General features: G+C 40.0%; 1 protein-coding gene across 8 annotated transcripts in view; it reads right to left on the bottom strand.

Annotated features, from left to right (window-relative positions):
• MFSD8 (major facilitator superfamily domain containing 8) overlaps window positions 1-17,827 on the bottom strand; it is a 57,490-nt gene that overhangs the window by 24,545 nt on the left and 15,118 nt on the right. For 3 of the 8 annotated variants that reach the window (XM_026454118.1, XM_026454119.2, XM_026454117.2), the window contains exons 3-7: window positions 12,560-12,603; window positions 5,886-6,126; window positions 3,847-3,960; window positions 1,678-1,822; window positions 571-626 (exon numbers count right to left, since the gene is read on the bottom strand). In XM_026454118.1, coding sequence (XP_026309903.1) covers window positions 571-626; window positions 1,678-1,822; window positions 3,847-3,960; window positions 5,886-6,126; window positions 12,560-12,603 — 600 coding nt within the window. Of the gene's footprint in view, window positions 1-570; window positions 627-1,677; window positions 1,823-3,846; window positions 3,961-5,885; window positions 6,127-12,559; window positions 12,604-16,356; window positions 16,397-17,827 lie in introns of all 8 variants that reach the window. The other 5 variants (XM_026454122.1, XM_026454124.2, XM_026454121.2 and 2 more) reach the window with 2 other exon arrangements.

Here is a 17,827-nt window from a genome sequence, read left to right as displayed (position 1 = left end):
GCCGAGGCGGGCGGATCATGAGATCAGAAGATCGAGACCATCCTGGCTAAAACAGTGAAACCCCGTCTCTACTGAAAAATACAAAAAATTAGCCGGGCACGGTGGCGGGGGCCTGTAGTCCCAGCTAACCCCGAGGCTGAGGCAAAAGAATGGCGTGAACCCAGGAGGCGGAGCTTGCAGTGAGCCGAGATGGCGCCACTGCACTCCAGCCTAGGCGACAGAGCGAGACTCCATCTCAAAAAAAAAAAAGAAAGACATATTTATGTGGTAGTAAAGATATGGAAATCATTGCAAATATCTCAAAGGCTTTAGGATACTGGCTCTCTGAAAATAAGACAAAGTGATTTTTTTACAATGTCTGTAACCTTGTCAATCATGACCACCAAATAACTAATATGGGTATGCCTCTTTAAAAAAAATCAATTTAGGTCACTTCCAGCTTTGAAGATCTTCCCCAATCACCCACTGTGTTGTCCTTAGAAGCAAAATCGAAGTAAATACCAAACAAACAGAATCATTAGAAACACTTTGATAATGTTACATTAATTCAGCCAAATGGGTTTAAAGTACCTTCTTCAAAATTAATATTTTTACACTGTCTTCCTGAGTCATCCACACGATGTTCTCTTAAAAAGAAAAACACAAACATTGTACCTATAAAATGCTTAATAGAGAAGTTGTTTAAATTTATTATTGGCATTGTATTTTTTTTCACATTCTAATATAGTTTCTTTATTCGTTTTTCAGTAATAAAACTGTTACCAATGAGATATAACCAATAAACTTAAGACAGAAGTTACAATTCTTATCAAATTCTCACAGACAGGTAAAATGAAAAAAATCCAACTCATCCTAAAGCATACATGATCTACTTTAGTATCTGAAGTTTTACAGTGATTATAAACATTAGTAATAAATGTTTTTAGACTATTGAATAAAGCACTCTAAAAACAATAAACAAAACATAATTTAAAAAAATTTTTCAAATATATGAAAGAGATATACATTACTAGTAACTTTTATATTTAAGACTGATACAAATCCATTAATCTATTTAAAATGTTATTTTCCATGCCTTTCTCCTACTTAGAAACATGTAGTTTGTAAATCAAGATCAAACCTTCAGGCAGGGCACAGCCTCACATGGCTCATGCCTGTAATCCCAGCACTTTGGGAGGCTGAGGCAGGCAGATCGCTTTGACGTCAGGAGTTTGAGATCAGCCTGGCCAACACGGTGAAACCCCATCTCTACTAAAAGTACAAAAATTAGCTGGATGTGGTGGTGTGCACCTGTAACCCCAGTTACTCGGGAAGCTGAGGCATGCGAATCCTTGAATCTGGGAGATGGAGGTTGCATTGAGCCAAGATAGTGCCACTGCCCTCCAGTCTGAGCAACAGAGTAAAACCTTGTCTCAAAAAAAAAAAAAAAAAAAAAAAAAAACCCAAAAAACCAAACCTTGAATCTTCAAAGACCTTCCTTTTCTGTTCTCATTTATTAGGTTGTCTTTTGGTTGCCAGTATTACATGCTTTAGTACTACCTGACCAAAAAATATATAAACAAACTATAGACATAGAAAAACAAATACACTTCCTAAGGATAATTATCTTCCAACAATTACAAAGCTCATTAAATTTCACAATCTACAAAAATAGTTTTATCATTTCTATCTAATTACCTTAGTATAGCAAGGATCAGAATAATATTTAAAATTCCCAGGAAGGCGCTAAGTAAAACTGGTGTTGTATACATGTTTATCCGCAGTTTAATCACATCCCATGTCACACCTTTTTCTCCAATGAATGCAAAACAAGTCTGAAAAACTTATTAAGATAAAATTTTCACAGATGAATTACTATATGAGAAGCATAGGATAAAAAATGCAAAAGACATTTACAACAGAATTGGGAACAATGTTATGGAATCATCCTTCTATATCATACATTCTCAACAGATGCAATTGGTTCTTGATGGGGGGGGTCAAAAATTTTCCTCTTTTTAGGTATAAAGCAGGTATGTACAGATATACATATGGTACATAAAAGATATATGATACATCTGTGGCACTAAAATTTTATGGGGTAAAGAGAGTAGGAAAAAACATTGAAAAAGGCTCCTTAGGGAGACAATGAAAAAAAGGTTGTGAAACACTGATGTACATGCATTCACAAGGAGTTGTATCTTACATAACTTCTCAGTTTTTTACAAAACATCTCCATAGGCAATTTAAATTATACCATTTCTTCCAATAATTATAAAGGTTTAATCAGCTTCATTATAAGAATGAAAACATATTTTAGATCAGATATCTTAAATATTATTGTGTATATGGTACATATACATATAGGTGTATATATATATTTAATATCATTTGACCATAATGTCATATACAGGTAAAATGAAAAAAAAAAAAAAAAACATTTCATCCAAAAGCATACATAATCTACCTTAGTATTTGAAGTTTTTTTAGTGACTTTAAACATTAGTTAGAAGTGTTTTTGGACTGCTGGATAAAGCACTCTAAAGAAATATGAAGTGGCAAAATCTAATTTGGATCTGTGGCAAAAACTCAATTGGAAGAGTACTGGTTTGCTCTTCTGATTTAGATTCTATATGTGGCTCTATAGTAATTCACATATAACTCTAGGGTGAGGACTTAAGATACTGCACCTACCGTACTTAGAACTGTGACTAGCATACAGTAAGCACACAATAAATGTTAGTGCTTGTTGAGGGTTTATTATTGGAAAAGTCATCGAAGTTCTTCAGGCTTATATTTAGTCATCTATAATGCAAAATTTTTAAATGACATAATCTTTAAAATGCTTTTAAGGTGGTAAAAAGTATTTACTAAGAACATAAGTCTATGCCAGGTATTATGCTAGATACTGAGGGTAGACTGGAAAATAAAGACTCAAACCATGTCCTGATGTACTTTACAATATAGTACTCAAGTTCAATTATTCTACATTTGTGCTTGTATTTGTTTCAGGGTACTAAATCGAAATAGATTTTGGTGAACAGTGAATTAGATTCCCTTCTGTTGAGCCTTTTCCTTTTGGCTAAATAGAGGAACGTAATGGAAACTGGGGGTGGGAGATGGGGTGTTAATGATGAAGTAAGCTGAGTTGGATTCAAACTGATAATATTCATAACTTCAATATTCAAAATATAGACCAATTATATGGTTTTTCAATATTATTCTAGGCATGAAAATGACTGATTCTTTACTCAGCAGAAAATTAATTTGCCTTGAGGAAATATTAAATCTCATTAATATATTTTTGAGACAGGGTCTCGCGCTTATCGCCCAGGCTGGAGTGCAATGATGTGATCTCGGCTCACTGCAACCTCTGCCTCCGGGTTCAAGCGATTCCCCTGCCTCAGCCTCCCAAGTAGCTGGGATTACAGGTGCCTGCCATCACACCTGGCTAATTTTTGTATTTTTAGTAGAGATGGGGTTTCACCATGTTGGCCAGGCTGGTCTCGAACTTCTGACCTCAGGTGATCTGCCTGTCACAGCCTCCCAAAGTGCTGGGATTACAGGTGTGGACCACCGCGCCTGGCCTCACTAATTTTTTTAACACTCAGCAAAAGGGTGACCTTGGACAATTTACTTAGATTCTCTATGCATTGGCATTCTCAACTATAAAAGGGGACTAATAGCACTTAATTTAGTGGATTGGCATCAAGATAAAATGAGTCTAGCCTCATTGCCGGATTAAAAAAAATTAGCTTTCCTCCCTTTCCCTTCAGCTATGAGTTTTTATACTTGGGTTACATTGAATATTTAACCCTCAAAGTTTTCCAATTCAAATTCAAGTAATGACAAGTGAAGAACACCTACCTGGACCTAGAATAAAACCTAACGCTTGACACATGCTTATATTTGCCATGGAACTTGTTCTTTCTTGAAGGGAAGTAGCACCAGCAGTATATGATCGAACAACTGCTACGTTTCCTTAAAAACAAGACACAATAATCCAAAGTTATCATTCAGTTTATAAAATTCAATCAAATTTGACTTTATACAGAAGAAGAAATCTTGGTCAACAGTATAGTCACTGCTTCCTCTTTATGATCATACAAAGCATGTAAGGTATTTTTATTAAGCAAATGCATCAATTAACGGACCATACTAGTTTTGGTAATATGAAAACAGTTAAAGATATCAATGAGTGAAAAAATGGTATCATAAGTAAACCAAGCTGGGCACAGTGGCTCACATCCATAATCCCAGCACTTTCAGAGGTCAATGTGGGTGGATCATTTTGAGGTCAGGAGTTCAAGACCAGCCCGGCCAACATGGTGAAACCCCGTCTCTACTAAAAATTCAAAAATTATCCACCTGTAGTCCCAACTACTCAGGAGGCTAAGGCAGAAGAATTGCTTGAACCTAGGAGGCTGAGGTTGCAATGAGCCAAGATCGCACCACTGCACTCCAGCCTGGGCAACAAAGTGAGACTTCATCTCAAAAAAAAAAAAAATATATATATATATATATATAAAATTTACTCAATACTAAGACAGCACTGAGTGAATGGCATACCATTGATTACTACAAGTATTTTAAAAAGTATTACAAACTCTGTATGCATAAACATGTAATACAGGAAACAGAAAAAAATGCACTAACAATTTTACTGAAAAATTTCATTGAGTACATTGCATTCAAGAGATTCTGTTAGGGGGCATAGGATATTTTTAAAGTACCATAAATTCTTTCTAATTGCAAAAAGTTTAGGCTAAGAGTGGTGGCTCATGCCTGTAATCCCAGCACTTTGGGAGGCTGAGGCAGGTGGATCACGAGGTCAGTAGTTCAAGACCAGTCTGGCCAAGATGGTGAAACCCCATCTCTACTAAAAATACAAAAATTAGTCAGGCACAGTGGCAGGTGCCTGTAGTCTCAGCTACTTGGGAGGCTAAGGCAGGAGAATTGCTTGAATCAAGGCAGGTAGAGGTTACAGTGAGCCGAGAACGTGCCACTGCACTCCAGTCTGGGCGACAGAGTGAGACTCGAAAAAAAAAAAGTTTATCATCTGATTAGCGAGAAAGCATAAAAACAGTACAATACGGCCGGGCGCAGTGGCTCAAGCCTGTAATCCCAGCACTTTGGGAGGCCGAGACGGGCGGTTCACAAGGTCAGGAGATCGACACCATCCTGGCTAACACGGTGAAACCCCGTCTCTACTAAAAAATACAAAAAACTAGCCGGGCAAGGTGGCTGGCGCCTGTAGTCCCAGCTACCCGGGAGGCTGAGGCAGGAGAATGGCGTGAACCCGGGAAGCGGAGCTTGCAGTGAGCTGAGATCCGGCCACAGCACTCCAGCCTGGGTGACAGAGCGAGACTCTGTCTCAAACAAAACAAAACAAAACAAACAAACAAAAAAAAAAAACAGTACAATACTATAAGCAAGTGCCAGAGACATGTCAGAGAAGAAAAAAATCTCTGAAGGGGCAGGATAGCCCAAGAGGGCTTTGTGGAAAATGTGGAGCTTGAATTGGATCTATTTTTGTTTTGGGTTTTTCTGTTGTTTTTTTTTTTAAGATGGAGGTCTCCCTATGTTACCCAGGCTGACCTTGAACTCCTGGCTCAAGAGAGATTCTGCTACCTCAGTCTCCTGAGTAGCTGGTATTATAGGCATGTGCCACCACGCCTGGTTTGAACTGAATCTTGAAGAATGAAGAATGATGGGAACAGAAGAGAACTATAGGTAATGAGAACATCATGAGCAAACGCAAAATGGTAGGAAAAATATTTGTTTACAATGAGAGACATGTATGTTGAACTGTGAAATATGAGATTAAAAGGGGATGAGACCAGGTGAAAGTGAGCCATAAATGTCAGAATGAATGTGAATTTGACACAATCCACATACAAACTTACCTGCTCCAATTCCCAACAATCCACGAGCAACCAGCATGTAGTATTTATTATGAGAGGCTGGGATGTGGACATATGCATAAAGGCAGTTGGCTGCCACGGAAATGAAGATGGAGACGATAAGAGGCTCTTTTCTTGGTCTATAATTAGACCATAAACCAAATATAGGTGAAGCTACCATTTGGCCAAGACTATATGAAGCAATAACCCAGCCCAAAAATCTTGTATCAGCTGTCTGATCAATCTGCAGACAAAAGTACGTGCTTTAAGAATTGTTATTCAAGAAAAGTTTAAAATCTAAACACATTTGTCATACCATGTAAAATTTTATATTAAAAAAATAAAAACAATTCTAATGTATAAGTTTTATAACACTATTATTTACAGTAAAGGATTCAAACTTCTGACAATACAATTAAAGTGCTAACAACAGACTGTACACAAGGGAAAAATGCTTGGGAGGCTCATTTTTAAGAATGACCATGGAAATTTTTGGTTCATATAAACCTTGGTAAGAAGATAATCACACACCCTATGTATACATATAGCAATAACATCATGAAAAATAATACAAGCTATTCTTTAATTCTTGTAAATAGAATTCTTTAGACTTATGCTACCCTATACGTTAAACAGCCATTAGTGCTGTAAATCTTTTTTTAAAAAACAAATAGGCACAAGAGTCAAATGCATAAAGAAGATAATAAAAACACAAAAGATGATAGACAATTCTCTCAATAAACCTGTTATAAATTCTTCCTTTCTACATAGGCAACTCAGTATTCTACCACTTTAAAAGGGTTTACATATCATGATGAATATGAGGGGAGAACCAAATGACTACAACTCAGAAAACAAAATACTTTCAGAAAAACAGAAAATGTTAGCATAGAAAAGACACTATTGTTTATTTTTATTTATTTATTTGAGACAGGGTCTCACTCTGTCACCCAGGCTGCAGCGCAGTGGTGCGATCACGGCTCAGGGCAGCCTCGATCTTGGAGGCCCAAGTCATCCTCCTGCCTCAGCGTCTTGAGTAGCTAGGACCAGAGGCTTGCACCACCATGCCCAGCTAATTTTTTTATTTTTGTAGAGACAGGGCCTCCATATGTTGCCTAGGCTGGTCTTCAACTTCCCGCCTCCAACTCGAAAAGCAATCCTCCTGCCTCGGGAAGGAGCAATTCTCCCACCCTGGCCTCCGAAAATATTGGGATTAGTGGCATGAGCCACCATACCCAGCCAGATTATTTTTCTTCATATATGGTAGGCTAAGCCAGGTGAAGTGGCACAAGCCTGTAATCTCAGCTAGTCAGCAGTCTAGAACAGAAGGATCCCTTGAGCCCAGGAGTTGGAAGGTGTAATGCACTATGATTATACCTGTGAAAAGCCACTGCACTCCAGTCTGGGCAACATAGGAAGATTCTGTCTCTAATCTTTCTATTTAATGGCTTTTATTAAATTTTAGGAAATAAATTTAAATGAACATAGATATGTGGTAGAACAATTTAATAAGGAAAACTATGACCTTTTGTTCCCTAAAGATATTTATTTATTTATTTTGTTTTATTTATTTACTTTTGAGATGGAGTTTTGCTCTTGTTGCCCAGGCTGGAGGGCAATGGCGCGATCTCAGGTCACTACAACCTCTACCTCCCGGGTTCAAGCGATTCTCCTGCCTCAGCCTCCCAAGTAGCTGAGATTACAGGCATGCGCCACCACACGGGCCCAGCTAATTTTTGTATTTTTTTAGTAGCGATGCGGTTTCACCATGTTGGTCAGGCTAGTCTCAAACTCCTGACCTCAGATGAGCCACCTGCCTCAGCCTCCCAAAGTTCTGGGATTTTGGGTGTGAGCCATCATGCCTGGCAATTCCCTAAAGATATTTAAACTGAAAATATTTAGGTGCGTTTTTCTTTATGGGGCATAAGAAATAATATGCAAAAGTATAATGATACATAATACTTAAAGTTCTAGCCGTTAAAATATCTTTCAGTTTAGGTACTCTGTTTTTCATTTTCTCCCTGTATTACTTTTAGTTTCATTTGTCATCTCTGAAAATAGAAAATAATAATTTCATGTCATATAAAATTTTAAATTAATTTTCAAAACAGTAATGAAAACTCAATTTTAATGTTAAATGTGTAGTGGTTTGAAAGCAAAACTTTTTTTTTTTTTTTTTTTGAGACAGGGTCTGGCTCTATCACCCAGGCCAGAATATAGTGGCATAATCTTGGCTCACTGTAACCTCAAACTCCTTTGCTCAAGAAATCCTCCCACCTCAAGCTCCCAAGCAGCTGGGACTACAGGGAGTAGCACCACCACACCCAGCTAACTTTTAAAATTTTTTTGTAGAGACAAGGTCTTATATTGTTACACAGGCTGGTCTTGAACTCCTGGGCTCAGGCAATCCTCCCAACTTGGCCTCCCAAAGCACTGGGATTACAGGCATGTAAGCCACAGCACCGGGCCTGATAGCAAAACTCTTCAAAGAGTTTTCAAAATATCTGGAAAAAAGAGAGTACTTTTCAAAACTCAACATAGTATGCTGATGAGACCTAATCACTACTAATATCCTTCTTTTGAGAATTTTGACTAAAAAGACTAAACGCCAAGAAATTAAGAATTTTGATACATGAAAACATCTTTTTAGTAGAGAAGACATTGCTCCAGAATTTTGCCAATTTCAATGACTACCAGTATGGAAAGAATTTTTAGTGTAATGGGTAATAATTCCATGTAATATAATTTTCTTTTTTTTTTTTTTTTTGAGATGGAGTCTCGCTGTCGCCCGGGCTGGAGTACAGTGCCGGATCTCAGCTCACTGCAAGCTCCGCCTCCCGGGTTTACGCCATTCTCCTGCCTCAGCTTCCCGAGTAGCTGGGACTACAGGCGCCAGCCACCTCGCCCGGCTAGCTTTTTGTATTTTTTAGTAGAGACGGGGTTTCACCGTGTTAGCCAGGATGGTCTCGAACTCCTGACCTCGTGATCCGCCCGTCTCGGCCTCCCAAAGTGCTGGGATTACAGGCTTGAGCCACCGCGCCCAGCCATATAATTTTCAAAATAACAATGAAAATATGGCACTAAATCAGTAAAAAGTAAAATTTGTATTTCTTTTTTTCTTATATTCCTTTAAAAATATATTTTAGGAGAGCATTTTCAAAAAGTAGAAATTCGTAAAATTGAGCTGGGCATGGTGGCTCACACTTGTAATGCCAGCACTTTGAGAGGCTGAGGTGGTGGGTCACCCAAGGTCAGGAGTTTGAGACCAGCCTGGCCAACATAGTGAAACCCTGTCTCTACTAAAACTACAAAAATTAGCTGGGCGTGGTGGTGCACGACTGTAATCCCAGTTACTTGGGAGGCTGAGGCAAGAGAATTACTTGAACCTTGGAGGCAGAAGCTGCAGTAAGCCAAGATTGCGTCACTGAACTCGAGCCTGGGTGACAGAGGGAGACTCCATTTACAAAAAAAAAACAAAAAAAATTCATATAAACAAAACAATCCTAACAATGTAGACAATCTAGTAGGGGAGTTAAGTAAACTCTCTGTAAATAAAGTGTTAGGACACTCCATATTAAGGGCTAATGATAAAGGGAAACGGGAGTATACAAGAAAACCTTCTGATCCAAACTGTTGTGAGGGACAGTCAGAGAAGGCTTTCCAGGCCAGGTGTGGTGGCTCACATCTGTAATCCCAGCAATTGGGAGACTGAGGCAGGATCACCTGAGGTCTGGCGTTTGAGATTAGCCTGGCCAACATACCGAAACCCCATCTCTACTAAAAATACAAAAATTAGCCAGGCATGGTGGCAGGTGCCTGTAATCCCCAGCTACTTGGGAGGCTGAGGCATGAGAATCGCTTGAACCCGGAAGGTGGAAATCCCAGCACTCTGGGAGGCTGAGGTGGGTGGACCACCTGAGGAAAGGTAGAGATCAGCCTGGCCAACATGGTGAAACCCCATCTCTACTAAAAATACAAAAATTAGCTGGGTGTGGTAGCTGGCATCTGTAGTCCCAGCTACTTGGGAGACTGAGGCAGGAGAATCACTTGAACCCTCAAGGCAGAGATTGCAGCACGCCAAGATCATGCCACTGCATGCCAGCCTGGGCATCAGAGCAAGACTCCATTGCAAAAAAAAAAAAGAGAAGGCTTTCCAGAGGAGGTGACACTGGAGCAAAATCTTGAAGAGTGAATAAAAGACAGTGAGGAGGGAGAAAGGGGAGAGCAAAAGAAAGATGGAGAGAGGAAAAGCATTCCAGTAAAAAGGAAGACAGATGTGTAAAGACCTAAGGAGCTTGGGTTCATCCAAGTACCATGGATCTATCTAATAAGTTGATGGCTATACATCTAATATGGGACAAAGTTCAGAATCTAGGATAAAACACACACATGCATGTGCGAACACACACACACACACACACACTCTCCAACCTCTTAGGAAAACCAACAAGTAAGGGACAAACTGATAAGGAAGAATACACAAAAGAATTTAAGAATAAGTTGTTAGAGTTAAGAAGAAAGCCAGGATAGAGAAATGTCATAGAAGCTAAGAGGTGGTGCTATGGTTTTAATGTGTCCCCCAAATTTCATGTTTTGGAAATTAATATTTAAATTAATATTATTAAAATATTGAAAGGTAGGACCTTTAAGAGGTAATTGTGTTACATTAGGTAGTTAGTTGGGTATCAACAGGGCAGGAAAGGTCTCCCCTGCCCCACACATAGGGAGTGTCCGGAGACCATTAGGTGATGGTCAGGCAGTTGTTAACTCTCTAAAGTAATACTGGTCAGAGCCAGGGCTAGGAAAAGGAAGCCTCTTAATACATAGAAAACGCCTGGTGATTAGCAGCTTCCCAATACGATCTCAGGGGTGGGGTGAGTGGGGAGAAGTAATGCCAGGCCCCAAAAGTATGCCAGTGTATAAAATCCCAAGTCCAAAGGTCAAACCGTGCACTTGTCTTTCAAGTTGCCCACCTGGCCTTCTTCCAACTGTACTTTCCTTCTTTTCCTTCCTTTCATTCTTGCTCTAAAGCTTTTTAATAAATTTTCACTCCTGCTCTACAACTTGCCTCAGGTTCTCCTTCTGCCTTATATCCTTTACTTGAATTATTTCTTCTCAGGAGGCAAGAACTGAGGTTGCTGCAGACCTGTACAGATACAGATCTGCCAACTAACAATTGGATCATGAGGGCTGTGCCCTGTTGATACCCAACTAACTACCTAATGTACCTAATCCATTCATGTATTAATGGGTTATCATGGAGTGGAACTGGTGGCTTCATAAGAGAAGGAAAAGAGACCTGAGCTAGCATGCTCAGCCCCTTCATCACGTGATGCCTTACAATGCCTTGGGACTCTTCAGAGAGTCCCCACCAGCAAGAAGGCCCTCACCAGATGTGGTCTCTCAGCCTTGGACTTCTCAGCCTCCGTAATGGTAAGAAATAAGATCCTTTTTTAAAATAAATTATCTAGTTTAGGGTATTCTGTTACAAGCAACAGAAAACAGACTAATACAGGTAGCTTCAGGAAATAAGGAGAGGACAACAATGTCAAATCCTATCCAGGTGTCACCTAAAGTAAGGACTCAAAAGTATTTCATGATCAACAATTAAGTAACTGGAAACCTTTTTGTTTGTTTGTTTGTTTTTTTGTTTTTTTTTTTTTGAGACGGAGTCTCGCGCCCAGGCTGGAGAGCAGTGGCCGGATCTCAGCTCACTGCAAGCTCCGCCTCCTGGGTTTACGCCATTCTCCTGCCTCAACCTCCCGAGTAGCTGGGACTACAGGCGCCTGCCACCTCGCCCGGCTAGTTTTTTGTACTTTTTAGTAGAGACGGGGTTTCACCGTGTTAGCCAGGATGGTCTCGATCTCCTGACCTCGTGATCCGCCCGTCTCGGCCTCCCAAAGTGCTGGGATTACAGGCTTGAGCCACCGCGCCCGGCCAAGTAACTGGAAACCTTACAAGAGGAGTTCAGGACAGCAGAAAAGTTAATCAGATAGTAGTAGGTTAAGGAGTAGGTTAGGGAATACAGAGGAACTCTTTAAGAACCTTTACTAAAACATTGTTATAGATGAATTATGTAACCAACTTATATACTGATTTTTAGTTAAGTTCCTTCCTGGAGATTTAAGATAGAACTGACAGGACTTGATGATCAACTGATGTCAAGCTACCTAAAAAACTTACATCTTCATGCCACCTCCTCTTCCCCTTCTAGTAATAACAGCATCAAAAAATACATATGTTCTAGTCTTTACAATGTTACCTGATAGCCCAAATTAATTTTATGGGAAAAGCATTAAATTATTCCACAAACATATCATTTACACACTTTGGGAATTCAGACTATTACTAGTTTCCTTTTTATTAGGGAAGAGGTAATGATGGAATGTGAACGTGGCTTCTGAGTAGGTGACCACACATCTCCATTTGCCTGGGACTATCTGAGTATGATCCTATTTTTCCTTGTATAGCACTCTCTTCACTTCAAAAGTGTTCTGGCTTGCACAATAAAGCATATGGTCACCTTACTTATAAGCCTCTTTTAAGGAACTATTATCTCATTATTCTTGTAAAGATTAAACCATAGAATACCAAAGAGACTCTTTAGAAAATGCTTAACTATTTAAGAGTTACTACTACTGTAGCTATAAGGGAAAAATAGATTGAAATGTACAAACCTTTTGGAGATATGGCCATATGGACAGCATCACTATAGAAAACCCTGTGAAGAAGCAAACTAGGTTATTTATACTTATAATAATTTAATCATTATTACAGATACAATTTTCTGAACTGTGGCATGGATTGTCAAACATTCTGAACCTAAAATTTATGCGTACAAATGCATAATTTATCAGGCAATGAGATTTTAATTATCAGAAGGAAAATAAATACTAAAAGAACATACATTTACAGTCTCTCATCACACTTAATAATAAATACAAAAAAGCAGAGGATCTATTTCTCCATACTCGTATGCTTTTACTGTAAATGGAAATAACCAAAAACTTTGTTAAGTTTTTATAGCACAATTGAATGGAGGAAAGGTTATTTTGTTAGACAGGAAGTGCTAGGCTTCTATCCTGTGTTGTTTGGAGGAGATAATTGACTGAAGAGAAGAGCAGGAATAAGGAAAATGATCATCTACAGGGGCGCTATAGAAAACCAGAATACTTCAAGATGGCCATACCTTAAAAGAAAATTCACTATTTCTGCTAGTCTTTACTGCATGAAAACTATAATTAACTCCAACACTATTTGTCAATTTTAAATGTTAGGCAAATGCAGCCAGCAGTGACTCATGCCTGTAATCCCAGCACTTTGGGAGGCTGAGGCAGGCAGATTACCTAAGGTCAGGAGTTTGAGACCAGCCTGGCCAACATGGTGAAACCCTGTCTCTAATAAAAATACAAAACTTAGCCAGGAATGGTGGCACATGCCTGTAATCCCAGCTACTTAGGAGGCTGAGGTAGAAGAATTGCTTGAACCCAGGAGGCGGAGTAGGTTGCAGTGAGCCAACATCGCGCCACTGCACTCTAGCATGGGTGACAGAGCAAGACTCCATCTCAAAAAAAAAAAAAAAAAAAGAAAAATGAATAAATAAATGTTAGGCAAATCTATTAAGACATTCTATAAAGCCTGTTCTTCAAAATGGCTCTATTAAGGCTTGGCACAGTGGCTCACACCTGTAATCCTAGAACTTTGGAAGACTGAGGTGGGTGAATCACTTGAGGCCAGGAGTCTAGAGACCAGCCTGGCCAGCATGGAGAAACCTCATCTCTACAAAAAAAAAAAATACAAAAATTAGTTGGGCATGGTAGTACATGCCTGTAATCCCAGCTACCCGGGAGGCTGAGGCAGGAGAATTACTTGAATATGGAGGCAGAGGTTGTAGTGAGCCAAGATTGCACCACTGCACTCCAGCCTGGGTGAGAGTGAGACTCTGTCTCAAAAAAAAAGGAAAAAAAAAAGAAAAAAATAAATTTAAAAAATACCTGTTGAGACATAATTCACATATCATATAATTCATGCATTTAAAGTATACAATTCAATGGGTTTTAATATAATCACAGATATGTGCAACCATCATTACAGTCAATTTTATTTATTTTTTGAGACGGAGTTTCTTGTAGCCTAGGCTGGAGTGCAGTGGCCTGAACTTGGCTCACTGCAATCTCCAACTCCTGGATTCAAGCGATTCTCCTGCCTCAGCCTCCTGAGTAGCTGGGACTACAGGCTCCTGCCACCACACCAGGCTAATTTTTGTACTTTAGTAGAGATGACGTTCACCATGTTGACCAGGCTCGTCTCAAAATCCTGACCTTAGGTGATCTGCCTGCCTTGCCTCCCAAAGTGTTGGGATTACAGGCATTAGCCACTGTGCCCAGCCGTTACTGTCAATTTTAGAACATATCTGTCACCTCAAAAAGAAACTCTATACCCTTCAGCTATCACCCTGTTTCATCCCCTCTCCAGTCAGCTGTAAACAACCACAAATGCACTTTGTTTGTACTCTATAGATTTTTATCTGTATTTTCATACAAATAGAATAATATAATACACGGACTTTTGTCTTGTCTTCTTTCACTTACTATTATCTTTTTTTTTTTGAGACAGACTCTCGCTATGTCACCAGGCTGCAGTGCAGTGGCATGATCTCGGCTCACTGCAATCTCTGCCTCCTGGGTTCAAACGATTCTTCCACCTCAGCCTCCCGAATAGCTGGGATTACAGGCATGTGCCACCACACCCAGCTAATTTTCTGTATTTTCAGTAGAGACGGGGTTTCACCATGTTGGCCAGGATGGTCTCAATCTCCTGACCTCGCAGTCCGCCCGCCTCGGCCTCCCAAAATGCTGGGATTACAGGCGTGAGCCACCGCGCCTGGCCTTAGCATTATATTTTCAAGATTCATCCATGGTATACATGTACATTCCTTATATAAACCCTATTTTAAAACATAATTGAATTATTAGCTTCATTTCAGGCCGGGCACGGTGGCTCATGTCTGTAATCCCAGCACTTTGGGAGACCTAGGCGGGCAGATCCTGACGTCAAGAGATCGAGACCATCCTGGCTAACACGGTGAAACCCCGTCTCTACTAAAAATACAAAAACTTAGCCTGGCGTAGTGGCAGGCACCGTAATCCCAGCTACTGGGGAGGTTGAGGTAGGAGAATGGCGTGAACCCAGGAGGTGGAGCTTGTAGTGAGCCGAGATTGCACCACTGCACTCCAGCCTGGGTGACACAGCAAGACTCCGTCTCAAAAATATATATAAATAAATAATTATTAGCTTCATTTTTAAGTATTTTGAATTGACACAGTTACTTAGATCAGTAAAGGATTAAAAGCACCAATTAATCTTTTAAATCAAGGCTACAATTTTGGAGAACAGAAATTTGTAAACAAAATGTTTAACATGCCAATTAAAATCTAAAGTTGACCGGGCGTGGTGGATCATGCCTGTAATCCAAGCACTTTGGGAGACTGCGGTAGGCGGATCACTTGAGGTCAGGAGTTCAAGACCAGCAATTGCAACATGGTGAAACTTCATCTCTACTAAAAATACAAAAACTAGCTGGGCATGGTGGCGGGCGCCTGTAGTCCCAGCTACTGGGGAGACTGAGGCAGGAGAATCACTTGAACCTGGGAGGCAGAGGTTGTGGTGAGTTGAGATCGGTTGTGGTGAGTTGAGATCGGTTGTGGTGAGTTGAGATCGGTTGTGGTGAGTTGAGATTGTGCTACTGCACTTCAGCCTGGAAGACAGAGTGCGACTCTACCTGAAAAAAAAAAAATCTAAAGTTAAAATAATTTTCTTATTTTGCTGTTGAATTTGAAATTGTTTCTTATAATTTTAGATAATTGAGTACTCAAAACTAGAAGTGTTTAGAATGGCAAAATAAATCAATTGCAGGCATTGCTACCAAAACAGTATCAACTGGTCCCTTCCACCTTCTTGATGGAATCCCAGTTCTATTCAGATATCCATACTTCCTCAACAAAGCCTCATGGTCTAAGAGAAACTCTCTCCATGTTCAATTCCAGAGGGTACATTCTGATTAGTCTAAAAATTCAATTGGAGTAATCCCATTATCTTAGTTGATGTTGGTTTAGAAATTTACAGGTCACACCTGTAATCCTAGCACTTTGGGAGGCTGGCAGGCGGATCACCTGAGGTCGAGAGTTTGAGACAGTCTGACCAACATGGAGAAACCCCGTCTCTACTAAAAATACAAAATTAGCTGGGCGTGGTGGCGCATGCCTATACTCCCAGCTATTTGAGAGGCTGAGACAGGAGAATTGCTTAAACCCAGGAGGCAGAGGATGCGGTGAGCCAAGATGGCACCATTGCACTCCAGCCTGGGCAACAAGAGTGAAACTGTCTCAAAAAAAGAAAGAAAAGAAATTTACAGGTAATATAGTTCTGACAAGTGAGAAGTGAGGGGAGGTTTATTTGGGAACCTCTGACCTACCTGGGGACCTCTGGGAAAGGATTCATCATGTCTGAGGAGGCTGTAAAAAAGGTCTCTTTTAAATAAATTTTAAAAATTGCCAAGAATGGATATGACACTTGCAACTCCTGCAACAGTCTTGCTACAGCCTAAGAATGAAGCCAATATGCAGAAGAGTATAAACCCCAAAAACTTATTGAAAAGCGGAACCACAGCCCCAGTGAATCTAGTCTGGAATTGTTGTACTGTGGATATCTTGTAAGACATAATAAATTAGGCTGGGTGCAGTGGCTCATGCTTGTAATCCCAGCACTTTGGGAGGCCAAGGTGGGTAGATCACTTGAAGTCAGGAGTTCACAATCAGCCTGTCCAACATGGCGAAACCCCGTCTCTACTAAAAATACAAAAATTAGCTGGGCGTGGAGGTGCATGTCTGTAATCCCAGCTACTTGGGAGGCAGTGAACCAAGATCGTGCCACTGCACTCCTGCTTAAAAAAAAAAAAAAAGAAATAATAAATTACATTACCGTATAAGCCAACTGATTCAGCACTTTTCCTGATATTTGCATAAGGCTTTTTTTTTTTTTTTTTGAGACAGAATCTCACTCTGTGGCCCAGGCTGGAGTGCAGTGGTGTGATCTTGGCTCAGTGCAACCTCTGCCTCCCGGTTCAAGTGTATTTTTAGTAAAGATGGAGTTTCACCACATTGGCCAGGCTGGTCTCAAACTCCTGACCTCGTGATCTGCCCGCCTCAGCCTTGCAAAGTGCTGGGATTACAGGCGTGAGTCACCTTGCCGGGCCCTGCACAAGTCATTCTAACTGATACAAAATGCCAGTGAAACTGTATTATAAAGAATAGTTGACCCATCAAAAAGTGGGCAAGGGATATGAACAAACATTTCTCAAAAGAAGACAATGCATACAGCCAACAGACACATGAAAAAATGCTCGTCATCACTGGCCATCAGAGAAATGCAAATCAAAACCACAATGAGATACCATCTCACACCAGTTAGAATGGCAATCATTAAAAAGTCAGGAAACAACAGGTGCTGGAGAGGATGTGGAGAAATAGGAACACTTTTACACTGTTGGTGGGATTGTAAACTAGTTCAACCATTATGGAAAACAGTATGGTGATTCCTCAAGGATCTAGAGCTAGAAGTACCATATGACCCAGCCATCCCATTACTGGGTATATACCCAAAGGATTATAAATCATGCTGCTATAAAGACACATGCACAAGTATGTTCATTGCGGCACTATTCACAATAGCAAAGACTTGGAATCAACCCAAATGTCCATCTGTGACAGACTGGATTAAGAAAATGTGGCACATATACACCATGGAATACTATGCAGCCATAAAAAAAGATGAGTTTGTGTCCTTTGTAGGGACATGGATGCAGCTGGAAACCATCATTCTCAGCAAACTATCACAAGAACAGAAAACCAAATACCGCATGTTCTCACTCATAGGTAGGAACTGAA

The sequence above is a fragment of the Piliocolobus tephrosceles genome, chromosome 3 (assembly GCF_002776525.5).
Source record: "Piliocolobus tephrosceles isolate RC106 chromosome 3, ASM277652v3, whole genome shotgun sequence".
Lineage (NCBI taxonomy): Eukaryota > Metazoa > Chordata > Mammalia > Primates > Cercopithecidae > Piliocolobus > Piliocolobus tephrosceles.
This window is presented reverse-complemented; position numbering and strand designations above follow the sequence as displayed.